Source organism: Rattus rattus, chromosome 3 (assembly GCF_011064425.1).
Source record: "Rattus rattus isolate New Zealand chromosome 3, Rrattus_CSIRO_v1, whole genome shotgun sequence".
Taxonomy (NCBI): domain Eukaryota; kingdom Metazoa; phylum Chordata; class Mammalia; order Rodentia; family Muridae; genus Rattus; species Rattus rattus.
In genome coordinates this window covers 37073305-37100445 of record NC_046156.1, presented here as the reverse complement: position 1 = coordinate 37100445, position 27141 = coordinate 37073305, and the positions used below count along the sequence as shown (strand labels likewise).

General features: G+C 41.4%; 1 protein-coding gene across 1 annotated transcript in view; it reads left to right on the top strand.

The window, feature by feature from the left end:
* The first annotated feature begins 6416 nt into the window (after nucleotides 1–6416).
* Nucleotides 6417–27141, top strand: part of Pde5a (phosphodiesterase 5A) — a 137620-nt gene continuing 116895 nt past the window's right edge. The window contains exons 1-2 of the mRNA XM_032897379.1: nucleotides 6417–6757; nucleotides 25458–26046. Coding sequence (XP_032753270.1) covers nucleotides 6636–6757; nucleotides 25458–26046 — 711 coding nt within the window. The 5' untranslated portion in view covers nucleotides 6417–6635. The remainder of the gene's footprint in view (nucleotides 6758–25457; nucleotides 26047–27141) is intronic.

Genomic DNA, 27141 nt, shown 5'->3' with positions numbered 1-27141 from the left:
ACAAATCATAGCAAACCTAATTTTAAGGTCTGGCTTTTCATTGATTTGCACTAATTTTTTAAAATTATTTCATGTGCATTGGTGATTTGGCTGTGCATGTGTCTAATTTCCTGGGACTGGAGTTGCAACAGTTGTGAACCTCCCTGTACTGGGTACTGGGAGTTGTACCTGGGTCCTCTGCAAGAGCAGCCAGTGCTCTTAACCACCGAGCCATCTCCCCAGCCCCAACTTTCGCTAAATTTTAAAAGGTGTTTTAAAGAAAAGAATCATCTTATAGAAACTTCTCTAACAGCAATTTTTAGGTTTTTTTCTATCCCTGGTTTGATAATAAAATCGAATTTTTCATTACCTATGAGGGAGGCAGCAGGCTCCGTAATCCTGTGCATGAATACTTCTATTTGATGTTTTTCAAATGTGACTTTGGGTATTCATAAGAGAAATGTGAGTGATTCTTTGGAATACAAATTCATAATCAGAGAGCTTCTACTTCTATGGAAATGGTACATCTTTATACCATTAGGTTTTAGAGTTTATTTTACTTTGTTATTGTTCTCCTTTATGGTATATCAATGTTTTGCCTTTACATATATCTGTGCATATCTGGAGGCCAGAAGAGGGCATTGGATCCCTTGGAATTGGAGTTTCAGATTGTTACAGGCTGCCATATGGGTGCTGGGAATCAAACCCAGTTCCTCTATGAAAGCAACAAGTGTTCTTACACTGCTGAGACAGCTCACCAGCCCCTAGAGCAGAGGTTCTCAAACTGCGGGTCATGAACCTTTGGGGGTCAATGGACCCTTTCACAGGGATTGTCTTAGACCACTGGGAAATACAGATATTTACATTATGGTTTATAACTGCAGCAAAATTACAGTTATGAGATAGCAGTGGAAACAATTTTATGGTTCAGGGGTCACCACAACATGAGGAACTGTATTAAAGGTTTGCAGCATCAAGAAGGTTGAGAACCACTTTGAGAGTCTATTTTAAATGACCCACTGTTAAATTGGTTTTTAGTTAAATGTGTCACACCTTGATAGAATTGACAGAATTGACCCACTCTACTATTTCATTCCAATTAATTCATTTTATGCTTAGTCATTCTGGTTAGCATAGGGCATTTTCTTTAGAGAATAGAATCTCTTTAATAGAAAAATGGATGGGAGAGGTGGACTTTTTCTGAGTATTTTTGCTGTTAGGTATTTTTAAGTAGCTAGTATTATTTATTACTGGAAAGCATAATTACTCTGTTTAACATACTCTCCATGTGCAGGTGAAAGGGAAAGTTCAGCCCTCCTTCAGTTTCTTGGGCTGATCTGTGTCTTAGACATGACTTCAAAGCATTGTCAACAGACAGTTGCCTACACTGTCCATTAAAATCCCCAGGGAAAGATTCTAAGTCCATCCGTGTTCCATCCGTCTGTCAGGAAAGGGTGTCTGTTATCTGTCCTAAATCACCCTACATTAATATGACTTTAATTTCCTCCAACATACGACTGTTGTTGTTGTGAAGAACAGCTGGTTACAGTCATCTGCAGAAGGTCTTCCCACGTGGATCATCAGGCTAAGTTCCTGGCTGCGGAAGAGACTTCCGTAGGAAATCTCCATATTTGATTTGGTAGAAGGTGTCCTGTACACTCACGGGATCACTATGACCCACGTGTTACAGTTAGACTGGTTGTCCTTTAAACTGAGAATCAGTATCTGACCTAAATTCACACGTTTGAAATAGAGGGCTGCATTTAAATTCTTGGTTGATATTAGGATGCTTGTATAACAACTTGAAATAGGTTCTCCAAGTACCGTCAACAGAAAAGTGCACTTTCTGGTGCTCAGTGCCACTACACGGTCAGGTTGTCTTAGTAAATATGGTAAAAGTGTCAAAGACCACAAAACAAAAAAAAAACCAAACAAGCGAACAAATAAACAAACCACTTTCTTCAAAGTTTAATCGCTGAATTTGAAAATTCAATCCACTAAAGAATGGTCATAGTAAGTTAAGAACAGTCCCACATTTAATTTTAAGTAGACCCAACAAATATTTCTCCAGCAAATATTTTGTTGTGTTTTCACGTATTACCATGAAATTATCTGCTGACAGTGCTCGAACACACATTTTAACTCATTACACAGGCATCCTAATATAAGCCTAAAAATTGAAATATAACCTCACATTTTTTTTTTCTTTTTTTTTTTTTTATTAACTTGAATATTTCTTATATACATTTCGAGTGTTATTCCCTTTCCCGGTTTCCGGCAAACATCCCTCCCCTCCCCCTTCCTTATGGGTGTTTCCTCCCCCCCTCCCCCATTGCCGCCCCCCCCCAACAGTCTAGTTCACTGGGGTTCAGTCTTAGCAGGACCCAGGGCTTCCCCTTCCACTGGTGCTCTTACTAGGATATTCAATGCTACCTATGAGGTCAGAGTCCAGGGTCAGTCCATGTATAGTCTTTAGGTAGTGGCTTAGTCCCTGGAAGCTCTGGTTGCTTGGCATTGTTGTACATATGGGGTCTCGAGCCCTTCAAGCTCTTCCAGTTCTTTCTCTGATTCCTTCAACGGGGTCCTATTCTCAGTTCAGTGGTTTGCTGCTGGCATTCGCCTCTGTATTTGCTGTATTCTGGCTGTGTCTCTCAGGATCGATCTACATCCGGCTCCTGTCGGTTTGCACTTCTTAGCTTCATCCATCTTGTCTAATTGGATGGCTGTATATGTATGGGCCACATGTGGGGCAGGCTCTGAATGGGTGTCCCTTCAGTCTCTGTTTTAATCTTTGCCTCTCTCTTCCCTGCCAAGGGTATTCTTGTTCCCCTTTTAAAGAAGGAGTGAAGCATTCACATTTTGATCATCCGTCTTGAGTTTCATCTGTTCTAATAACCTCACATTTTAAATGTGTGAATTAAGTCAGATCCTGATTCTGAGTTTAAATGACAAAATCAACTGAATAGTAATACTGGAGCTTTGTGCAGCTGGTGAAGATTCTCTTCTGTTCGGTGGGTTTCTTCATTCAGTCGATTGCGTCTTTAGCTGCACACAAGCAGTTCGGTTTCATGTGCTCTCACTTATCAATTGCTGGCCTTAAATCCTAGGTAAATGGAGTTCTGATACTCAAAAAGTACATTCTTATACTTATCTTTTAGGGTGTTTCTTATGCTTTTTTTCTAGCAGTTTTTGCACTGTACCTTAGATTTCAAACTGAGGTCTTTGGAGTTAATTTTTATACAAGATGATACAGATATAGGGATAATTTCATTTTTTGTGTGTGTGGAAATCGAGTTTTCCCACACACTATTTGCTGAATATTCTGTCTTTGCTCCAGTGTATATTTTTGGCAATTTTTTGTCAAATATCAGATGGCTGCAGTTATGTGAGCTCATACTTGGCTCTTTAAGTCCACATATGTTGAACCATCCTCGTGTCTCTTCTGAGCTAAGACTGATGGTGGTGGATGATCTTCTTGATAAGTGTCTGTATTCTGTTTTCTTGTATTTAGCCCTGTAGGGTTTGGATATTGCTGTTCTGTCTTTATTTGGTTTTGGTATTTGAGTAATATTGTAGAAAAAGTTGGGCTATGCTCTTTGTTTTTTTCTTCTCTTTCTTTCTTCCTTTCCTTCTCTCATTCTTTCTGTCAGTTCTTTTGAATAATTAAAGAAGTATTGATTTTAGATCTTTGAGGATCTGGTAGAATTCTGATGCTTTCTTTCTTAGTCCATTGAGCTACCTATGTATTTTGTTTAAAGAGTTGAGGCCATTAGTAACTATTATTGAAAAACATGTGGCTGGATGTAGAGGTGTGTCCCTTTAATTCCAGCAGAGGTAAATTGAACTCTATAAGTTAGAGGCCAGCTGGGTCTACATAACCAATCCAGGCCAGCCAAAGTTTTATAGTGAGATCCTGTCTCAGGCAACAACAAAACAATGAAACCAAACCAAACCAAAACAACAACACCCCCTCCCAAACAGGTAAAGGTATTATATGTAGATTGTAGTGATTGTGGGTGCATGTGTGTGTGTGTGTGTGTGTGTGTGTGTGTGTGTGTGTGTGTATGTACTGTTTAACTATAGCTTCATTTGTTCTCTTTGTATAGTTGTTTGTCTATGCTAATTCTTCTCTTCAGTCTGAAGCATTGTTTCTAGAAGTCTCTGTAGTGTTCTTTTTGTGGACATGAATTTTTAAAAAGCTGTTTGTATCAAAGAAAGCTTTTTTCCTCTTTCTGTAATAGCAAATAGTTTTGCTGGGTATAGTAGTCTATGTTGGCAGTCAAGGATTCTTAGAATTTGGAGTTCACCGATCCAAAGTCTTCTGGATCTTAAAGCTCCCATTGAAAATTAAGCTGCTTTTCTGGAGACTTTCTCTTTATATGTGACTTGTGTTTTTTCTTTCCTCTCTTGTAGTTTTCAATAATCTTTCTTGGTTCTGCATATTTACTCTTTTACTTAGAATGTGATGTGGGGGTTTCTTTTATAGTCTTGTAAATTCACTGTTCTGTGTGCTTCTTGTATCTGTATGGGTGTTTCTATATGGGAACGTTGTCTTCTGTGATCTTTCTAATCTATACATGAGAACTCAAGGGATTGCTCTTTCCGTGGTGTTACACACGTTCTGCATACTCATTTTCTGTACTTTAAAGTTTTTTTCCACACTCTTTGGTTGCTTTTTACTTTCCATCTATTCTGTTTTTAAGGCTGTCTCTTGAGTTTAGGTGGGTTATTGAGTTTTTCCATTCTGTTTCTATTTTAGCAGGAGCTCTCTTCAATATTGCTATCTCCTTGTTTAATTCTGATTTCAAACCCTAAATTGTCTTTGTCATTTCCTTCAGGCATATATTTATATTTTCTTGAATGCCACTCAGGCATTTATTGTTATCTTAAAGTTCAATGTGGTGTCTGTGTCTTCTTTAATTTTCTTGAATTCTTCCAAAAAGTTTGATTGTTCTTTAAAATTTTGTGCTCTGAGGTTCACCTAAGTAATTCTTAATAGAAAACATTTCTATAGGACTACTGGGTTTGGTGTGACACACACCATTTTGGCTGTTCATATTGTTACCTGTGAGTGTCAACCTGTCTTTGGTTGTGTGTTTGATGTAAGGATTTGCCCTGTCTTAGTCTGTAATGCAGTAGCTGGGTGACTCCAGTTGGCACGTGGAGTTCTTTGACTGAACTAGAAGAGGCAAAGGTGGTATTCAAACCTTGTTCTGCGCTAGTGTTGTGGGTGTGGATATGGCAAGGCTGATGAGACAGAGGAAGAGAGATTTATCAGGCAAAGCTGGCTGCCAACCATGGGGCTTCAGGTAGCCTATGGGAATGAAGATAGCAGAGAAAAGAGGGAAGAACAGGAGAGGGAAGAAATGACTTAACTAGCCAAGGCAGCTTGGGAACTGAACCCCAACCCATGGAATAGAAGGAAGGACTCTAAGCCATCTCTCCAGGTCCGGAATTAAGTTTCAATATGAACTTTGCAGGGGGCGGACAAAAAACAGTTAAGGCCCAATTTCTAGCCATTATCCTAGAGTTTAGTTTTAAATTAAGTGAGTTCCTGGTAGGAGGAATGTGTAGATGTGGGGTGGGGTTCAAGCCCCCTATTCTCTATTTGTATTTAATGTTATTGTTATAGTAACACCAGGAGAGAGCTGTCATTTTAAAATCTAATATAGTTTATCATGTGTTGCTTTGGTCATGGAATTTTATTACAGCAATAGCAACGTAAGACAGTAAATCCTGTTTCTGAGGCATTGATGCCAGTCAAATATGAGTTAATTTTAAATCAAGCTAACTGGGTGTTCCTGGTGTACCTGGGTAGCTAGTATTAGTGTTCTGGCTAATACTAGTCAGCATAATAGTGTAGAGGTATTCTTATCTTCAAAATTCACAGGCAAGGACAGGTGGTTGGCATTTTTATGTCCTATGCCTCCCGGGTCTTCGGTGTATGAATCAAAGCACTTTACGACTGACGTTAGCCTTAAGCTCCTGTATGGTTTTGATGGAAGTCACTCAGTCCAGCACCTGCAGGTTTGTCCTAGAGGTTTCTGCCTCACTTCTCTCCCTTGCTTGGAGTCATTGGGAGAGCTGCTGTGAGGGAGATAGGCTGTGGGTCCTCTCCACCAAGAGTTGCTTTTAAGGAAAAGTAAAGTGGGGCTGTCGCTATCCTACTAAGAACGGGGGAAAACACCCAGGTTAACTTTTTCTCTCGCTTTCTAGTGAAGCTCCCTGCCTCTCGCCTTCAGATGAGTCCTGGACGTGATCTTCCCTTCCTAGAGTGAGTTGGGAATTGCAAACCCACTGTCTCCTTTGCGCACAGAGGGAAGCTGGCTCGGCCCACAGCGCACCCCAGCGGCAGTCTGGATTCCTCCTAACCTTGGCCACTTGGCTTCCGGAGAGCTCGCCAGAAAGCGCAGAGGCAGATGCAGAAAGTCAGTTTCCCCGGGACCCCAAGGAGGACGCCGGCCACCTGGAAACCTCGGGGACCTGGAGGGGCGGGGCTGAGCGAGCTCCGGGGCTGGCCCGCCTCTCTGAGGCTTCGCTGAAAGACTGCAGGGCAAAGGGGGAGGGTCTCGAACACTGTCCTGCTCCTCTGAGAGAGGGACCCTGCCGGGTGGAAATCCGGCATCAGCGAGCCGCAGAAACCCGCGGCAAACACCATGGAACGAGCGGGCCCCAGCTCCGTGCAGTCGCAGCAGCAGCGGGACCAGGACTGGGTGGAAGCGTGGCTGGATGATCACCGGGACTTTACCTTCTCTTACTTTGTTAGAAAGGCCACCAGGTAAGAAGAGGAGCCACAAAGGACACGGCTAGGGACATGAAGCGTGAGCTGGGGCTGATCTCTTTTCCCCATTGAATTTTCCCCTTGAGCCACATTAAACAATCCCCGTTCCCAGGCCTTTTGCTTCGGAAGTAGATTCTCGGTCTCAGAACGGACTGGAGTCCTCGACTTAAAGCGAGCACAGTTGAGAAGCGAGGCGTCGGATTAGAAACGACTTGCCCACGAAGTTAAAAACAAAAGCGTACACCCGGCCCGGGAACAAGATTGATTTCACGCGCGCTCACGGGCCTTCCCTCCTCCCCTCTGCTCTCCCGGTTTCTCTCCCAAACCGGCTTAGCAAAAACCAAAACAAGCCAGAGCCCCTTCCCAGCCGCTCCGGAAGCGCGTCCCAGTGGCCGCGCTCCTCCCCTGCCCGGCTTGCTCTGACCCTGGAGGGGCGGGGAAGCCGGGGGTCTGGACCAGGCCACCGGGAAGCCTGGGTGTAGCAGCTTGCCCGGGTCGCCCCCAGTGAGGACTGTCGCCTTTGGCCCCCCGATAGTCCCCTGATCATCCCTCTTCTGGCTGCGCCGCCGCAGGGGGGGTTCTTCGCTGAGCTTTGCGGCGCGCACTCAAAGGGCGGGAGGGAGGCGGCCGGGGCGGACTCCGGGACCCGGGGACCCGGAGCACCCCAGAGGCCAGTTCTTCCTGGTCGCGAGCCAAACGCCAGGAGGCCGACGCGGAGGGCGTGGAGGAGGGAGCCTGTCCTTTAGGATCCGACTGCAGCACGGGCAGTCGGGGCGCGCGCAGACTTGAGAGTGGAGCGGAGGGACGAGAGGGTGGAGCGGAGTGCGTGGCGGGCGGGTCCCCCGAAGCTCGAGGAGTCGCCGCGAAGCCCGCGCGCGCGCTTGCCTCCGGCGCGCCGATCTGGGCTGAACTAACAAGCTCTGCTTTGGAGAAGGGGCTGGAGCCCCGCCACCGGCGCCTTGGGGCAACGGCCGTCGAGCAGCTGGTGCTGGCCGCCCGAGCCGGGAGGTCGACTCTCGCCGGGCGGGGATGGTGGACGAGCCGGCGGGGACTCGCCCGCGCGCGGCCGCCACTCGGCCGGGCGCTGCCCGCCAGGGGGCGACGCCACGCGGGGTCCGCAGCCGGCGACCCGCAGCGAAGAGGCGGCGGGGGCCGTAGGGGAGCCGGTCGGGCACCCACGGAACTCCGTGGGCCCCCAGAGTCTCCCCAGTCCACCATCCGAGGAGGTCGGAAACGAGCGCCCCACCTCTGCTATGTTGCCCTTTGGAGACAAAACGAGGTACTCCCTTCAACATCCCGCTGGCCACTTTGCCTGGGGAGGGGGTGCGGGAGTAGCCATAGCTGGCAGGGACACCCCGCACACCTGCGGGAGATTAAGCCGCACGAAAGATGGGCAGTATGACCGTGCCTTTCTTGCTTTTTTCACCGAGATACTACACGGGGGTCAGTTTCCTCTCTTTTCTCACCGAACCTCTTCTGGACAGTTTTGGCGTTTTGCTTGTGAGTCTAGCCTTCAAGGGCTGAGCGCTCTCTCCAGCCCGGATAGGCTCTAAGTACCCAGCCCTCCTTTCACCCTCCACCCCCCTGCCCCCATTATGCCTTTCCTCATCAAATTCTGTGTCGGATGATAACACAGAAGGTAGAGTTTCTTTTTAAAACATTGCGGGGAGTTTGAGCAGAAGCACCTAGACAAACCATCTCGACCTAGAATTATCGATTGCTGGGAACCACCAGTTTCCAGGGGTCACTAGCTCCTTCGTGGCCATCTGTCTCCGGTGTCCTTTCACTGTACACTCCCACCCTGTGCTCCCTTTGAATTAGAGCACAGTAAATGGGGAGGGGCCAGAGAGCTGGGCTGAGTTTTAAGTCTGCTTTGGAGGTGTCCTTTAGATAGGCTGTTAACAGTTGAAAGCTAAAAATACAGCAAAAGTGCCCCATTCTTCGTTTTCCCTCTCCACTTTGAAGACAAACTTTGGTAATTTAGTGGGGTTTTTTGAGTGGTCTTAGGCTAGCGCACTGTTAAAACCTTCCAAAAACCTTGAAAGAGTTGCCACATTGTGGTTGAAAGTAAAAATAGTCTTTTGATACATTTACTTTACCTTTTTCTCTCAGGTAGAAATTAAAATTACAAATAAAAATACTATTAATATCTCAATTACAATGCTAACTGTAAAATTAGATATTCTGCGACTCCCAAAGACTTTTTCAAGTTAGGACATTATTTTGGTGTGTGTACTGTGTGTGTGTGTGTGTGTGTGTGTGTGTGTGTGTGTGTGTGTGTGTGCATGTGAGAGTGCGAGTGCGTGTGCATGCATTCTTAAGAGTATAACTTGGAAAATGAACACGTGAAATACTTTAAAATAATTCAGGCCTTCACTTTTAGGAGAAAGTTCAGAAAATTATTGGCATAATGAGCAATAATCTAGGGAGTGTAGTCTGAGGGCCTTCATGGAATTGAAGTTTGGTTTTATGCTGGTGATATTAATTGAAGGCTTTTAAAATAAGAACAGGAAGTTGGACACCACTCGATTATTACATCTTTAACAAGTTTGACTACTAAATCTAGGGTGGTTTACACTACTGATATAAAAAATTTATTGTGTCCAGTTTAACTTTGCAGCACAGTTATTTTAAAACCAGAAACCTCCATCATTTTGTTGTGCTTTGTAAGGATTAATATACATAAATATGTAAAAATGTATGTGATTCAGGTAACCCATGCAACAATAGTTCTAGAGAGAGGCATGGGAGACGTTTTAAAGTTTGAAATGAATGCAGATCCGTTTAGGTTGTTCATCTACAGCAGAAACCAGGCTTTCCGGTGGAAATGTTTCTGCATTGATTGGTTGGTGTGATTTGATGCGAATGTATCATACACTCTCCTATCCTGGACCTGACTCTCTACATCTAAGGACAGTCTTGGGACATGCTGAAACTCCTGGCATTCCTGAATTTTCAAACACGGGTTTATTTCGCTCGGACCTTGATAACAATTACACTGCCAAGATTTTTTTTTTCCTTAAAATTATCTTCAAACCCACAGCTACATGCTGTGGTAATGGCTCTATTCTCCGTCAAAGGGACGAATGGAGGCTTTTCAGTCTCCACAACCCATTTGTATGAGCGTGAAAGTTGAACAAGTTGTTAACATCATTTATGGACATGAAATTTAACATCGTTTTCCTAGTGAGCTGCGAGTGGACACCTCCTACCCTCACTAATCTAAACAATATGGACTCCTCCAGGACTGCATTCATTGGAGGCTTTAATATGCAGACGTTTATAGCCAAGACCTTCTTGGTGCCGGAGCCTCTCAGTAGCTGTTGTTATTCTTGACAGCACCTATGAATAGCGCTACCTTCCATTAGACTGGTCAGGTCTGTGAGTGTGGGTGATGTTTTAAGTCATTTAGTTTTGGACGGGTGAGATGGTTGGATTTTATTGCTTTGTTTTGTGCCAGGCAAAAGTCTGAGGCTACTTGGCATAGAATGGAGACTGGAGACGCAAAGGAGTCCAGCTTTATGGCAGGTTGGATCAAAGTCCAGGAACAGAAGTTGTGCAGGTCCTCGTTGCCTCCCGTGACATATTAGACAGCACAAAGCTGTGCCGAATCAGTTGAGTCTCTGGGTCCTGTATATGGGATTCTTTGTCGTTCTCTTCTTGACCTTTAGTGTTTATTCCTTTCGGCGCAGTGCTGGGAATTATGGCCTTCCGTATGCAAGGTCAGTGTTTCTGCTGATTGAGCTATATCGTGCCCAGCACGCAAAGATTTATTTTGAGATAAGGTCTCATTAAGTTGTCCCGTGGTTTTGAATCACTATGTAACTGAGGCTGAATGTACCTCAGCTTCCCAAATACTTAAAAGCTTGTATCACAGGCATGGGCCACTAGGCCTGGTTCCCTTTTCATTTCTAAAAGATGTAACATTTTTTATTTGTAAGATACCTATGTTAAATTTAAATGGAGGATGTAAAATACGTATGGCTATCCATCCTTAAAATGAATATTGCTATGCATTCTAAAAACTTACTGCTTCTGTAACTACATAGGAATAGAAACGTTCACAGTGTTCAAATAATTTAGCAAGCATATTTTTTTAAGGCAAGGCTGGTATTAGGAATAATAGAATCTTCAGAGCACTGGCCCGGTTGAGCGTGACTGTGTGTGAGTTCCTCTATTGAAAGCAGTAAGTCTCATACAATAATGGCCAGATTTCTTGTGTTCTCTTGGGCTCCATATATTTGTGCTGCCTTCTAGTGTCCCCTAAGCATTCTGATAGACTTCAATTCTTCCGGCCTAGAAGAAACCATAGAAGCTCGTCAAACAACAGCATTTCCCAGTCCCTTCTCTCTGTGATGTTTTCATAGTTCTAGATCCTTCTTAGGGCCTGGACTATGTGAACAAGATTTGTAAAAAGAAAAATGTGTAGATTTCATACAGGATTAGTCACAAATGGCTATCTTGAAATAAAGCAATTTTTGTGTCGTAATGTAAACTTAGTACACTTGTAAAATTCTATAGAAACCACTAGTAGTTCTACACAAACGCGTCTACAGTATTTTGACATTAGGAAACATTGTTTTTTTTTTTGCATACTTCAGGTATCATGATTTATTTTTCATGGAGTTAGAGATTGTATCTATAACCCCCAGCACCTAGACAAGTGTCCCATTAGAGAACTATGTATGTACTCAGCCCCAATTGCCTTCAAAATAATTCCTTCTACATGGATGATCTCTAGTCTCTTACATTGTTTCTTTTTAAGATAATTAAACTAAAAAACTGTATAAAGTTGTACACTCCCTCCGCATCAATGGCAGACAAAGTGTTTTACTGAGACTCACCCCTTCCATTGTATTTGGAGACACAAATTACAGCTTTGCTCAAACTGTCATGGGTGTTTTTAATGATGCTCCAGAATGATTTCCTTTGTAGCGGAAAAGACTAAACAGAGCTGGGTCGCATTTATTTGTTTTGATCCCAAACACAATTTCTTATTAAACTTTCAATTGTGGTTTTCAAGTTACGTCGGTTTCTCTTGTTCTCAGAGCTGAATGTAGGGCTGAAAAATTCTTTAGTCAGACATGGGACAAGGGAATACATCAGTGAGTCGATTGGTCATGGAGAGGCTGAAAATGCTTAATTTCTGAACGTAGTGCGCAGACTCTACCGGGCTTCCTGTAACATTCATTAGCGTAGAGGCACAGATGTGGGTCAAGGTTGGCTGCTGTTATGGCCATGACTGGACTTGGAAGTAACTTTCACATCAGGCTCTCTAGAAGTCAGCGCCTGGGAGCTGCACATACAGGAGTCAGGCTGAAGAGAGTCTCGACACGTGTTTCCTTCTTCTGATATTTAGCTCTATAATATTATTTACTAACTCATTTTACTTTAAGTTGTATCTTTTTTTTTTCTTTTTTCTTTTTTCTTTTTTTTGGAGCTGGGGACCGAACCCAGGGCCTTGCGCTTGCTAGGCAAGTGCTCTATCACTGAGCTAAATCCCCAACCCCAAAATGTATCTTTTTTTAATGTAAAGACGTTATTCATTTTTAATGAATGGTAGGGCTTTGTAATTACTGCCAATCAAATATTTAATGTAGGCAAAAGAAATTGAGTGTTGTTTCTATTTGTCCATGTTGGCAAACACTTTTTTTTCCTCTTCTTTTGGTTTATCGAGGCAGGGTTTCTCTGTGTAGCGCCTATGAAATTGATTGGAATGGCTGTTGCATCAGTTGTGAGGTCACCTGACCAGCTAATATTGTTAAGAATCTATTTTTTTTTTCTTTTTTGCCTGTCTTTACCCATTCATCTGTCTTTTGGCCTTGAACTTCATCTCTGTTTTCCTGATTGCTTTCTCCGTGTGCTGGCAGAGCTTGTCTTTGATGAGTCTCACACGTGTGCTGTTAAAAAGGCTCCTTCTAATTCTTGGCCGTGCTCCCCACACTGCTCCTCCCTTACTTGGGTCATCGCCTACTCTGGACCAATCATGGCATCCAAGAGAGTAGGGAAGTCTGACTACTTTAATAGGGCAGGAAACCCGCAGTCTCAGTTTCCCTTTATGAACAAGGTCAGGGGTGGGAGTGAGGAAGGGAAGGGGTTTGTAAGCTTAATAAACTTTTAAAAGTCTGTAGAAAGTGCTACTGTGCACAGACCCAGTTTGCCAGATGCCGTAGCTGGTATTGACCTCCCCACCCCCCACGGCCTTTAGTTTTTCTTTTTAGATAGAGCCTTACTCTGTGTTGCAGGCTGTTCTAGAACTCACTGTGTGGCCATGTATCCTTGAATTCGTAGTAGCCCTCCTGCCTCAGCCTTCTGAGTGCGGGGATTCCCAGTGTGAGTCACAGCCATCTTTGAGTTCTTCTCATTGGAATGTTAAGCTGAATGTGGAGCTATCAAAAGTAAAAGGAATATAAATAAAATTCCATCACGGTCACAACCTTTAGGCAGCTGCCAGCCTAAATCACATTTTAAGTTAATTCAGGAGGGAGTGCTAAGGCTACAATCAAATGCGAATTGACAGCGGTCATCAAATGCCCCTTGCAAAGTCCAACAGAGCATTGCTTTGCAACAGCTCACTTCTTCCGCTGGCCCTGGGAGCTCTCGTGTACCGACCGTTTAGTCCTAAAGCACAGCAAACTCACTTTTTGCATTTCCTTTTTCATGTGATCTGACAGTCTGCTTCTTGCATGTTAAGTTTACTTCCCCACTAAAATCGAAGGGCGATAAGTTGGTAGTAAGTGGGAGGTTCCAATTACTTATGACATACTTCCCCCCTCCCCTCCCCTTTTAGGCTTTAATTATGATCTTTTGAAAATACCAAACCAAAGCACTTGTAAAGTATATCTGTATCAAGACCTTGGCACAGTTTCTCTGGTTTCTGAACTGCAAGCCAATGTATATATTTATTCAGCGCGTAGGCTACGGTGCCTATGCTTTCTTTCAGATTGGAGCAGGCTTCTCTTGAGGCGATATCATTCTTACATATAGTTAGGAATGCAAGGAAAAATATGCGAAGCAGAATGACCCTTCCAACTTGGACTTCAGGAAGCTGTTCTGCATTCTCTGATTTGGTCTTAGAAAGCGTCTCTCCTCTCTGAGAGCCTTTTTAAATACAGAGGAACTGTAGGCAGAATATTCACTTAATGAATACTGAGTAACTGAGGCAGAGAATTTGTTTTGTTGCCATGTCAAACCCAAGGGAAGCATTTAACATCAGAGTGGAGATTGTCGAGAAAGTGAGGTGCCTCAAATCTCCTGTTTCACTTAATATCCTTATAGCCAGCTGATCTTTTACTCAGTAAAGTGTTCCTCAAAAGTGGAGGTTGGAATTTGGCTGTGATGCTTTTGCCTTGAGAGGCTGTCCATCAAAATGGCAGGGTGAATTACATCCTCAGGCCCCAGACACTTACTGCCACAAGCATCCTAGATGCCAAGAACACCCCCAAGATTGTGAAATCAAATCTGTTCCCACGAATTTCCACATTTCCCTCCAGGACAGGCTCCACTACTTAGTTTAGAGCCACTGTTTTTACAACCTTTGAAAGGCGTTTCTGTTTATGGCGATTAGGAACCTTACATGTGACAAGCCTAGGTGTCAATTCCGAAGCCATCTTTCTGAATGACTTTAGATACATTACTTACTGGCTGTAAATTAGACCAGATGGGCTTTAACCCTTAAAGTTCTCAAGACAATTAAAGGAGATAGTGTATGTTCCCTGTCTTTTTAAATGGTGTTTTGTTCTTAGCAATGTGTTGTTTTTCTGGTAGTTGGTAATTTTCACTGTGAGAACTAATAACACGTAAAACATACTCATAAATGTTGATAGTCACTCCATGTTTCTGGCAAATGGGAACCAGAGCAACACAATAGGAACTTTAGAAAGTTTCAAGTGCCCCTCATTTTCAGATGACTTTTTATTAGTGGCTTGAGCCAGCCTGATTGATATGTATAAGGGTATACCAAGGTAACTAGGATAGGAATTAGGCAGTGAGGCTTTGCACCCAACTTCAATGCTAATGAAGACAGGAACGGTGAGGGCTGAGGAGCAAGGACACAGACACACGTGAGCTTTGACAGTCACCTCAGCTCTAACATCTCTTACTTCTCAGGAGAGCACAGCATCAGCCTCTCAACTAAACAATTCCATTCTTGTAATTTTCCAAACTCGAGTAGTGGATCCAGGTCAAATTATGCAAACATTGTAACTAAAACTGTATAAAATAAGGATCTAAGAGCAGGAAAAATAGCCAACATTATTTTTATGGGAGTTATTTTTGTGTTTTTTTCCTACAAATAATTTTAGCAGATTTTTATACAATCATTCTTTCCAGTCTGAGGATTTAGTAGGCTCTCTCTAATTCAGGTACTAGTGATTAATTGACCCAACTGGTGGATAGAGAACATGGAAAAGGACAAAACCATGACATTTTAATAGTGTAATTATAAACACGAACATGCACTTGTGTTTTGTGGATTAGTCACACCTGCAGTTTTTTTCCTCTGTTTTGGTTAAGGCACCCAAGAGAGCTCTCTCAAAAGTCACTGCTCAAAGAACTGCTCTGAAGTGTCCTTGAAATCAAGGGGTGCCATCAGCTTGCTTTTACTATTTCCCTTAGGTTGGATAAAGTGTAAAATGGCCAGTTTTTATACCCAGATGTCCTATAACATTTTTATCAAGTTTTTAAAAAACCATGGTAAGATATAGAATTATCATATTATAACATACTGCTACGATTTAATTATTGCATTTTTTCTAACATCTGGCTAGATGACTTTATGACTTTATCCTTTTAGTAGTAATAGAGAAACAGATTCATTCTTGTAATTGTTTTTCTCAATTACATGTTTAGCTCATAATCTTTATGACTAGGAAAATTATGTCATATGTGGGTGTCCCTATTCATGTGGGGAATATATTTTTTAACTTTTAACTTAAAAATACATTGAAAGTTTTCTTTTTCTGTGTATTGAGTTTCTGTAAAAATGGTGCTTTCACATTTATTTTAGTGTGTGTATTTATATATGTGTGTATGTGTGTGTGTGTGTACATGTGTATGTGTGTGTGTGTATGTGCTTGTGTGTACAAATGTACCACAGTTGGTTTACAGGGGTCAGAGGTCAACTTATGGGAGTTGTTTCTCTCTTTCCATCATCTGCTCAGGTGCTCAGGCTTGGAGGCAGATACCTTTACTTGCTGAGCCGTTTGGCCTGCCCCAAAGGTATTTTCAAATGAAATGCTTAAAAGTAAGAAGTGAAGGGCTGGACAAGATGGCCTGTACCTGTAATCCCGGCTGGTGGGAAGCTAAGACTAGGAGATTCTTAAGCTCAAGTCCAGCCTTGATGATTTCTAAACAAAACAGAGGAAGGAACAATGGTTATTATCCTGTTTAAGTAAATCAAATAAATTCTCATTGTTTAAAAAAGTCAATTGATTTAAAATACATACTACATTTAATGTTCAGCTAATTATATCATCACTACACACATTGAGTTATTTAGTTTTCTGGACTATGGGAGGGAAATAATATCTTATTGTACAATGAGAGTAAATAAACACTTAATGTCATATTCTTTGAATGAGTTGGTTTGGGTTTGAGTCCTGAGTCTGTGTGACCAGAGCCCCTTAAATACTGTGTTACACTGAAGTTCATTATCAATGGAAGGAAACCCAAAGCTTGTAGATTAATTGTGAAATCTTACTCAGGAAGAGATTAGTGTCTCTCTTACCCTCTGTTAGCATACAGGCACATTAATTAACAGGTTGTCTTTGCCAACGGGAATTTAATTTTTGTCTAGAATTTTTAACATAAAATCCTAATGACATTTTTTTTAAGTGGCTGAATTTTTAGATCTCAGGCTACTGAAATTAGATCTTAGTACTAGAATAAAAATACCCTAAGTTTGGGGCTGGAGAGATGACGCAGCACACAACTGTAATTCTAGTTCCAAAGGATCTGTGTACTCTTCTGGCCTCTGCCTGAATGTGTGTGCACCTGAATGTGTGTGGTGTGCATGAATATACTCAGGTACACATGCCAATAGGTAGATACATAGATAGATACATAGATAGATAGATACATAGATAGATACATACATATATACATATGTGTATCTTTATAAAATACCTAATGCAATATATTTTTAATTTTAAAAATTTAATAACATTTCTTTGGGAAGCTGCGGAGATGGCTTAGCAGTTAAGAGGTCCTGCTCTTCCAGAGGTCCTGAGTTCAATTCCCAGCAACCACCTGGTGGCTCATAACCTGATAAGGGGACCTGATTGCTTCTTCTGACATACAAGAGTAAGTGCCTACAGACAGGGCACTTATACATGTAAAATTATAAATGCATAGATTTTTACAAAACAATAGTTTGGGCAAAAGTGTAATTTACATTGAATTGGTTGCTTTGTAAGCAGATTTTATCTGATTATATTTTTAACTCACAAGAGTTATTAGGTTTAATAACTAAGTTTTTCTGTTTCCTTTCCTTACCTTTCTAGATCTCAAGATACTCCATAATATTCTATATATTGTATATATACATTCCAAATATTCTATAGAACATAGACAAAATATTTTATTTTTCACTGTTGAGACATCTAGACTATTTAGTATGCATTTGAAGCCATTTAAGCAGTTAGACTTTGATAGAAAGTGATATTGCTACTACATGGAGCTACTTTCAAAAATGCATACGTGTGCATGTGTGTGTGCACATGTGTGTGCTTGTGTGTGTGTGTGTGTGTGTGTGTGTGTGTGTTTAGTAGCTAATCATATGTGAAATGTGTGACAATTCTCTTCCCTCTGTTCTATCAATGAATTAAGCCCTCGGTGCCTTTTAGGCTCCATGCTCAGCAGTCAGTGGCCAACACAAAATGAGCTCATTGCTGTTTTTTTTGGGGGGGGGGAGTTGGGGGTTGTCTCACAATGCTTTGTCCTAAATTTTTTGTTTTTTAATCTCACATACCTTTTGCTTAGACATTATAGCGTTTGATTTTCTTTTTATGGAATTTCTCTGTGTGTCCAAATGTGTGTCTCAGCATCCATATGTGTTTCCTGTGCTTTTCCTTTGGCTCATGTCTGATTGTTTTGTGTTATCCTGATTTGTCTTCATTATATCATCATCATCATCATCATCATCATCATCATCATCATCATCATCATCATCATCTTTCTCATCATTGTTGGTACCCGCTTTTATTCTGATGAGAGGAAGGAAAGGTATGGATTTTCTGGGTGGGGCAATGGGAAAGAAGGGGGAGAAACTGTGATCAGAATACATTATATAAAAAAATCTTTTTTTTCTTTTTTTTTGGTTTTTCTAGACAGTTTTTCTTTTTTCTTTGTAACAGCCTTGGCTGTCCTGGAACTAACTCTCTTTGTAGACCAGGTTAGCCTTGAACTCACAGAGATCCGCCTGCCTCTGCCTTCTGAGTGCTGAGATTAAAGGCATGCGCCATCACACCCAACTAAAAAAAAAAATCTATTTTTAATAAAAAAAGAAGAAAATACTTGTGAACAGGAAGGAGCTGTGACTTGTCTAGTTAAATGAAAGATACAAACTATAAGTTGTCTTTTTCTTTTCTAAGAGTAAAATAATCTTGAGTGAAAAATAAGAGGGTTTAGTCTTCGGTGTTGGGGATTTAGCTCAGTAGTAGAGCGCTTGCCTAGCAAGCGCAAGGCCCTGGGTTCGGTTCCCAGCTCTGGAAAAAAAAAGAGGGTTTAGTCTTCGCACAGTGAATGCCATATAATTTTTCATTTTAAAAAGCATTACTAATCTATGAGAACATTAGAGGATGTAAGTCAAGACCTACTCAACAAGCAAAATCAAAAACTGCTGTGTTTATTTGAGCCAGGATCTTATTATTCTCACACTGGCTCCCAACTGATCCTGTAGCCAAGATGATCTTGAGCTTCTGACCCTCCTGCCTCTACTCTAGGGAACTGGGATGACAGCCATGAACCACTCGGCTTGGTGTTGTGCACTTCTGGGGATCCATGACTGTTAGGCGTGCTGCTTAGTTTTAGGTTAATCTGAGACAAGCTAGACAGTTAATTTGGATAAGGGAACCTCAACTGAAAAAAGTCCCCCCTCCCCATGCTGGCCTGTGAGCGATCCTATGGAGTATTTCTTCATTGGTGCTGATGTGGGAGACTCAGCTAGCTCACTGTGGGCAGGGCCATCCCTGGGCTGCTGGTCCTGTACTAAAGGAAGGCAGACTGAGAAATCCTGGGCATCAAGTCAGTAAGCGGCATCCCTCCATGGTCTCTGCGTGGTGTTTTCTCATAGCAGTAGTAACCGTAACTAAGACATTAGGCTAGAACTCTACAAACTGAGCCACATCTCCTGCCCCATACTTAAACTTATTTAAATATTCTTTAGAAAGCATTACTAGTTTTAGGCTATCTGTCCAACTAGTAATTGAATCTATCATATATTGTTTTAAATCAGGTATATGAAATGAAATGTATAGCATTTTATTCAGCTGTTAAAATCATCACAAAAATTCATGACAACTGACCTCCTAATCACCCCACGATATTCCTTCAAATCTTCTGTAACCAGCAGACAGTTGACTCCTGCTCCTGTGTACTATGAGACCTGACTCTCAGATACTGGACTGCACTGCAGCTGCTGGAGCTTGGCTAGCCATGAAATCGGGGATGTGTTCCTAGGCTCGCCACCTACAGTCTGAGCATCATGAGATGTATGACAAAGAAGACTGGCTTGGCTAGGGCTTTATTGCGGCAAAGAAACGCCATACCCACAGCAACCATCATAAAGAAAAACATTTAACTGGGGCTTGGCCTATAGGTCAGAGGTTTAGTCCATTGTCATCATGGCACCCATATGGCAGCATGCTGGAGAGATAGCTGAGAGTTCTCATGGGCAGCTGGAAGACAGAGTGACACACTAGCCAGACTTAAGACTCTGAGGCATCATAGCCTAACCCCCGGTGACACACTTCCTCCACCAAGACCACACCTCCTAATAGTAACATTTTCTGTGAGCCTATGAGGACCATTTTTATTCAAACCACCACAAAGCCCCAGGAAATCAGAACGTCCTAAGCACTTTCTCAAAGGCACTGATTGCTGTTACATCACTGCATAAATATTTTGAGGTACCAAGTGTCGTCTCTAGAATAGAACCTTAGAATACTATATTTCTAATTAGAGTCATCATCTAAAAAGACTTGAGATTTAAAGTTCAAGTCCCTTTTAAGACAGGAAGTCATGGTTTGCTGGTCATAACTTCCATTTCATTTCATTTCTCACCTAAAGTGTATAGACCTGGTGTTTTCTGTATTTAGTGTATGCTTAACGAGCCCAGACACCATCTGTGGTAGACAAGATTGAAAACACAAGTGGTATTCACCATTACTATTACTTGAGAGTAGTCCCTGCCGGTATTGATTTTTGAGACCCTCCTGGTTTTCTTCAATTATTTTAAGACATGTTGTCAAATCTGAAAAAAAAAAAAAAAACAACCTAACTTTCCTACTTGAAATGGATGTCTAATGCAGCTCATTTATGAGGTGAACATTTGTGTGTGTGTGTAGTAAGATGACTGGAGGGTCATTTGGTGAGGAGAGGAAACTTTAGGGTAGGAGGCTAATATGAGAATCTCCGGCATCAACTTTTACCACGTTTTTCTTGGCTAGTCTTTGTTTGGGTAATTTGTCCTTTATTAACAGCCTTGTAAAAGTCAAAATCCTGTGCTTTCTGATTGCTCTCATGTTTGAGGGGCGGTTAATGAAGACACGCTTGCATGTAAAAGCCTCACCCTAAATCATCAGAGCTTAGAGCATCCCTCCGACCAGATGTTTGTTATGTAATTTAAATGGTACTTCAAAAAGAAAACAAAACAAAAAACAGTAAAGAGAGGTGTTCTGCAAAGGATAATCCTTCAAGTGTCTGCTTTGGCCATGGCCCCGACTGTCCGTGATGCATGTAGTTTGCTTAGACCAAACCTTAGTGTCCTATATGGGCTCGTTCTAGCCTTTTCTAATTGACTAAACTGTATGGAACTTAGTTCATCATCTCCACTGGCATCATGCTGAGGATCTAAGAGATAACAAAACTCTCTATCTGGGGTCCCTGTGCTTTCCCTGCATACGTTTTTAACCCTCTGAGAGGAGGGTACGGATTGCTGGCACGTGATTGTTCTAATTTGATTTGCCCATCAACCCTGTGTCAAGGGTGAAGGACACAGGAGACTTTCCTCCTGTTTAAATGGGGGAGGGGAGGATTAAAAAGAGGTTCAGTTGCTGACCTGAGACCCCCTTCTGTCTGGTGTATAACATAAACTGCCCTGGGGCCTTAACCTGTCCATGCAGCAGCCATCGTTATCACTAAACAGTTTGACCTCCAGGCTTCTGGGAGTAACTGACTATTGAAAGCTGAGCCCTAAATGGGATATCTAAATCATTCCTTCGAGGCTTGGGGAACATTGTGTCTTCAGTAAGGGGGCAGAAGACTGTAATAGCTGGAGGAAGGGACGGTGTTATGGATTCTTTGTGGCTAGCAAGGCTGTTGCTTTTGAGGGCTGGACTGCTGTGATCATCAGCCAAAGAGCTGCACAAGGTTGGGCCCATCCTCCTGCTGTTAGAGAGGGGGAGGGGTTCACGGAGCACCATTCCTTCCCAAGGCTGTTGATTTGTGTTCATCTGAAAAGGAAGAGACGTTATCCTCACTGGTATGACCACTGGTGAGGCAGCCGTGCTCCTGTAAACAACCCGTCACTCACACTTCTATAAGCAACCCTAATTAAACTCACTGAACCACAGAGAAAGAGGGAGTGGTGCTGGCCGGGAGAGAAAGAGCAGAAAGAAATCCTGACAGGGAAATAGGGACCAGTTGAGAACAAGGAGTAGCAGGAGTGAGAGAGGAAAGGAAGGGTTATGAGGGAGTAAATATGATCAGAACATGTGATATGGTGAATGAATGTGCCACAATGAAACCCTCACTGTGTAGCACTAATATACGCTAATAAGAAACTTTTACAAAGTACCAAATTGACCACCAGAGGAACTGTAGAGTTTCTGCTTTGACTTGCATGTCAAGCGGGTGTCTCATCTGTGAGGTGTTGAGGCTGGATCTAGAATCATTCCCTTCATGCTAGTTTAGTATTTGTGACCTTTTGCTCCACTGAAGACAGTCAGGTGCCTTTTACTTTCTGCAGAGCAGTTGGGGTGGGCTGGGCTGGCTCAAAAGTTAAGAGCAATGGCTGCTCTTTCAATTCTCAGTGTCACATGGCTGCTTGTGAAGCACCAGTCTCGGGGAATCCGATACCCTCTTCTGGCCCCCACATGTGACAGATGCAACACTTGCAGCACAAACATGCATGTGAGCAGAGCACCCGTACATGTAAAATAAATTAAAAAACAAAGTTGGGATGGTTGATTTATGTTTTACGAGTGATGAAATGGAAACTCAAAGGAAGAAAGTTCCTTATCACTGCTTACACATCCCGTTAGTAACAGAGGCCATGATTGAAACTCAGATTTGGAATCTGAAAACTTATAATCCCCCACACTTTTACAAATTAATAATTTCTCCTAATATTTCAATTTGAGGGTGGTTGCCATCCTTTGAAGTATATTATAAATAAAGGTTTGAAAGCAAATTTTATGCTCTGGTTTTAACAAAGGTCCAGTTATCAGAAAGAGAATCAGTGTGGTTATATTTTGTGTGCTTTTAAGTGATAAAATTAGTAACCAGGCGGCAATCTCATTGGTATGATAGATAAAATTGACCTTATGTGTTCACCAGAAATTTCAGGAAAAAAATATAGAATTACTGAAGTGTCCAGTTGAAATACATGGCACCCAGTTAAATTTAAATATCAAATACTACTTACAATAAGATAGTTATTCCTTGTTTTTCCTGAACTGAACATTACCTAGGTGTCCAGTATTTTTGCTGTTGTTATTGTTATAGTCTAAACCCTTAGAATATTTTTCAAATATATTCATTATGTATTCTTTTTAATGCAAAGCTATTTTGGTTTATAAAATATGACCTGTTTCCAGAGAAATATAGACATGATGGGATTTTATTAGATTTTTTTTTTATCCTCAAGAATCTTTTTTCCTTTGGGTTCTTTCAGTTTATATTTTTAATTGTATATTTACAATATAGCATTAATCATGATCCTATGTAGAGGATTAGAAAACATGTTATCATAAACGATCACATTCTCTTTGTGTCTTCATTATTTAAATTAATAAGATACCTTCTTCATGCCAGGCAGTGATGGGTACTTTTGGCAAGTCGATATTCTTCTGCATCACAGCACTAGGAATGGGGGACCTGGTTTTGCCACCAGATCACAGAATGGATTTGGTTCAGATATGTAAATTACTTTCATAGTTTGGAAAGTAAGACTATTAGTGTCTGCCTTACCACATTTAAAGAAATAATACCTTTTAAAGAGTAATGACAAAGTTCCCCAGTGTCAAGAAAGAGGTAAGAAAGTTGAGATAGTATCCTAGGCTGAAGAAGTGATTTTCCTTGCTCTCACCCAGGCCTGGTTTCAGTGAGAATGGCCCTATAGAGTGGTATGTTTGAATAAATGGACCCAGCTGGTAGAACTGTTTGGGAAGGATTAGGAGGCGTGGCTTTGTTGAAAGCAGTGTGTTAGCAAGGTCACCCTTTGAGGTTTCAAAAGACTGGCGCCATTCTAGAGTGCCTTTCTGCCCCTAACTTTCAGAACAAGATGTAATTTCTCAGCCATTCCAGCTGCCATTCCTTACTCTGCCATCATGGACTCTAACCCTCTGAAACCATAAGCTGCATATTAAATACATTCTTTTATAAGTTGGCTTGTTTACGGTGTTTTGTCAGAGCAATGGAAAAGTAACTGAGAGAGAAGCTGGAACCAGAGTGTGGACTATTGCTGTGACAGGCCTGACCACATGGTATATTTTTGGAGGAATGTGGAAGACTTTGAGATTTTGGACTAGGAAAGCATCTGACTTCTGTAAGCAAGGTTTAATGGGCCATCTTCCTAGGCTTTAGAAGCCAGTACTGCTGAAAGCAGTTGTGGACTCTGCAGGTTCTGTTCAAGAGTTTTCAGAGGGGAACAATATTAGCAGCTGGGCTAGGAGTGTAAATATTGCTTTATATTCTCAGATGATGGGGAGATTGGCGCTCTACCCAAGTCACGAGAATACACAGCTTGCGCTGAGCTCAGAATGTTTCTTTCCCTGTTCTAACTCTCCCTAGGCCCAACCCTGGAGACTTCTAGCTTCCCTACAATCTAGTCTTCCAAGCTGACTGATTCAATCTGGCTTCTCTCTGCTTCTGACTGAATTGCTCTGCTTGGCCTCATACTAACTTTGGCAGTATGTTCTAATGTTTTAACTCCTTGTTTTCTGACTTGTTCTGTTTTTTACCTGAGTGTAGTTTGTTCTCTCTCTGCAATCTGTGCTTGTCCAACTGTCCCAGTAAAGCTTCCATACACAGACACCGCTGTATCACCTTTCTTCCCTCCCCTCTCTCTCTGCTCGTAAGTAGCTTCTGTTTCCTGTGCTGTTCTTGTGAGAGTGGGGCATATGCTATCTGACTCATTCTGTCAAATCTTTCCCTAATTCATCACTGTCTGCCTCTAAATTAGACATTGCTTTTCAAAAATGGCTACTTCCTTCTACAAACTTATCCTTCATTGTTAAGTATTAAAGGTGTGTACTAAGGGCTTGTCTGTATTCCAGCCAGGTCATTCTATAATCCAGGGTGTGTGTGCTTTTTGGTTAGATCATACAGTCCTAGAAGGTCTTGGGATGTGATCTCTTGCCACAGCAACCATGTTATTGGATTAAAATCCCTCTTCATAGAATGCATTCTTGTGATATTTTGGCAAGGAATGTGTCTACCTTCTACCCTTGTTTTACAAATTTGCCTGAGGAAAATTGAAAAGTTTTAATTTTCTTGGTGGTGGAGATTTCAAGATACCTTAGTGTTGACTCTGTCCTATGGTTATTAGTAATCACTCTTATGCAGGTCTACAGTGAAAAAGAACAAATAGGGCAAAAAAAATACAAAATAAAATAAAAGAAAAAAGAAAAAAAAAGAAAATAAAAGAAGCAGAAAATGTCCAGTTTGAAGAGAAAAATAGCACCAGGAAATTTAATGTTGGAGCCAAACATTGTTCGGAAGGAGTTGAGTAAAATTAAAGAAAGACTTGATTTCTATTAAAAAGTAGAAAAAAGGGAGAAGGGCCCTCAGTGCAAGACCCTAACAGCTAAGCTCCTCAGGAATTTTCTGTTCCTTAAAGAACACAGCAAAGTAAAGCTTCTGTAAATAACTCAAGGTCTGGGACATGGTAATTACACAGTCCCAGTTTCCATAAACATTATTTGTTAGTGCACAAACTATTGCTAAAGCCAGCCAAGTTTTTCTTTGTAGGTGTCATGCTGTGTATAGCCAGCTATCAGATGGAATTAGGATGCTGCTTGTTTTTGCTATAGCAGATACTATTACAGTCAAATACCTTTGTATTTTCTTTGTTACATGGAAAATGAATTTTATCTTAGAGAAAGAAATTGCTATCCACAGACATCCATATATATTAATATTCCAGAAAGATTGGAGAATGACTTATAACTATACATTGACAAGGTTTTTGGCAGTTTTAAAGGACAGTGCCCTTTTCCTTCAAATATCTAACATGTCTCCATGTTTTGTTTTGCAGAGACATGGTCAATGCATGGTTTTCAGAGAGAGTTCACAACATTCCTGTGTGCAAGGAAGGCATCCGGGCCCACACCGAGTCCTGCTCTTGCTCTCTGCCTCAAAGTCCTCATGCAGATAATACCACCCCTGGAGCACCAGCCAGAAAAATCTCTGCCTCTGAATTTGACCGACCTCTTAGACCCATTGTTGTCAAGGATTCTGAGGGAACTGTGAGCTTTCTCTCTGACTCAGGAAAAAAGGAACAGATGCCACTAACCTCTCCAAGATTTGATAGTGATGAAGGGGACCAGTGCTCAAGACTCTTGGAACTAGTAAAAGATATTTCCAGTCATTTGGATGTCACAGCCTTGTGTCACAAAATTTTCTTGCATATCCATGGACTTATCTCTGCTGATCGCTATTCCCTGTTCCTTGTCTGTGAGGACAGCTCTAAAGACAAATTTCTCGTCAGTCGCCTCTTTGATGTTGCTGAAGGTTCAACACTGGAGGAAGCTTCAAATAACTGTATCCGTTTAGAATGGAACAAAGGCATTGTGGGACATGTGGCAGCTTTTGGAGAGCCCTTGAACATCAAAGATGCCTATGAGGTAAGTAGGGAACAACGGGAAGAAAAGTATGGTTAGAACATTAAGCAAAGCTTGTGAATGAATGGTGGGAATGTGGGAAATTGAGATGCATTTGCATAGTTATTGAAAACTGGAATGTAGCCAGGGTGCTAGCTCAGTGGTGGACTGCTTGTGTGCAAGAACTTGGATTGACTCTCTAGTCCTCAGGGGGTTGAGGAGATTTTAAAAAAATAACAAACAAAAAAGTGAAGAATGTAGGATAGGAACATTGCTAGTTTGTCTATGCCAGTTTTTCTTTCCTAGTACTTTAGTCAAGGGCAGAGCCCAAGGGAAGTGTTTTCTTTTTCCATTAAATAAAATGTGAGCAAATCCTTCTCATATTTGTAATATGATGTTTATATATAATGTACCTAGCTATCTCTATATGAGCTTTGTGATTTTAAACTGAGATTCTAAAATGATAGATCTGAATAAACCCTGTGAAAATAAGTAAACAAACTTGTCTTTTTTCTCAGATGGTACACTTGGAGGCTGCAAAATACTTGCAGTTAGGTCATGACAGAATTCTGATAGAACTGGATGTCTCAACTTTTAATACTAAAATATTATTTGCAAAGATATTAGGAAGCTTTATGTCCTTATAACCCTGACTTTGGAAATATTGTCAATAATTACTCTCATTTATCTGTTTTCTTTAAATTTGTATAGCTCGCCCCTAGTTTATTGTAATGAACTTATAAATAAAAATATCATGCACATATCATTAACATAGTCACTCAGACAAATACTTGGCAAGTCCTAAACTCTATGTATCTAGTGAATACATATTATTCTGGTAGAATGGACATTCTGAAGCTTAGGTTTTATATTTTAACTATCAATTTTTTATGCATTTATCCACTATAAATTTGCGTTATATCCTTTACCTAAATTCTGTCCTTCTTTATCACTAATATTTCTTCTTTGTAACTGTTCCCACATGCATATTTGTTTAGATATATAATATATATGTTATAGGCTAGGATTCACATATGAGGGAGAATATGTGGTTTCCCCCCATTTCATAGATTGGGTGACCTTGCAAAATATTTTGCATTTTATGTCTATCCATTTTCC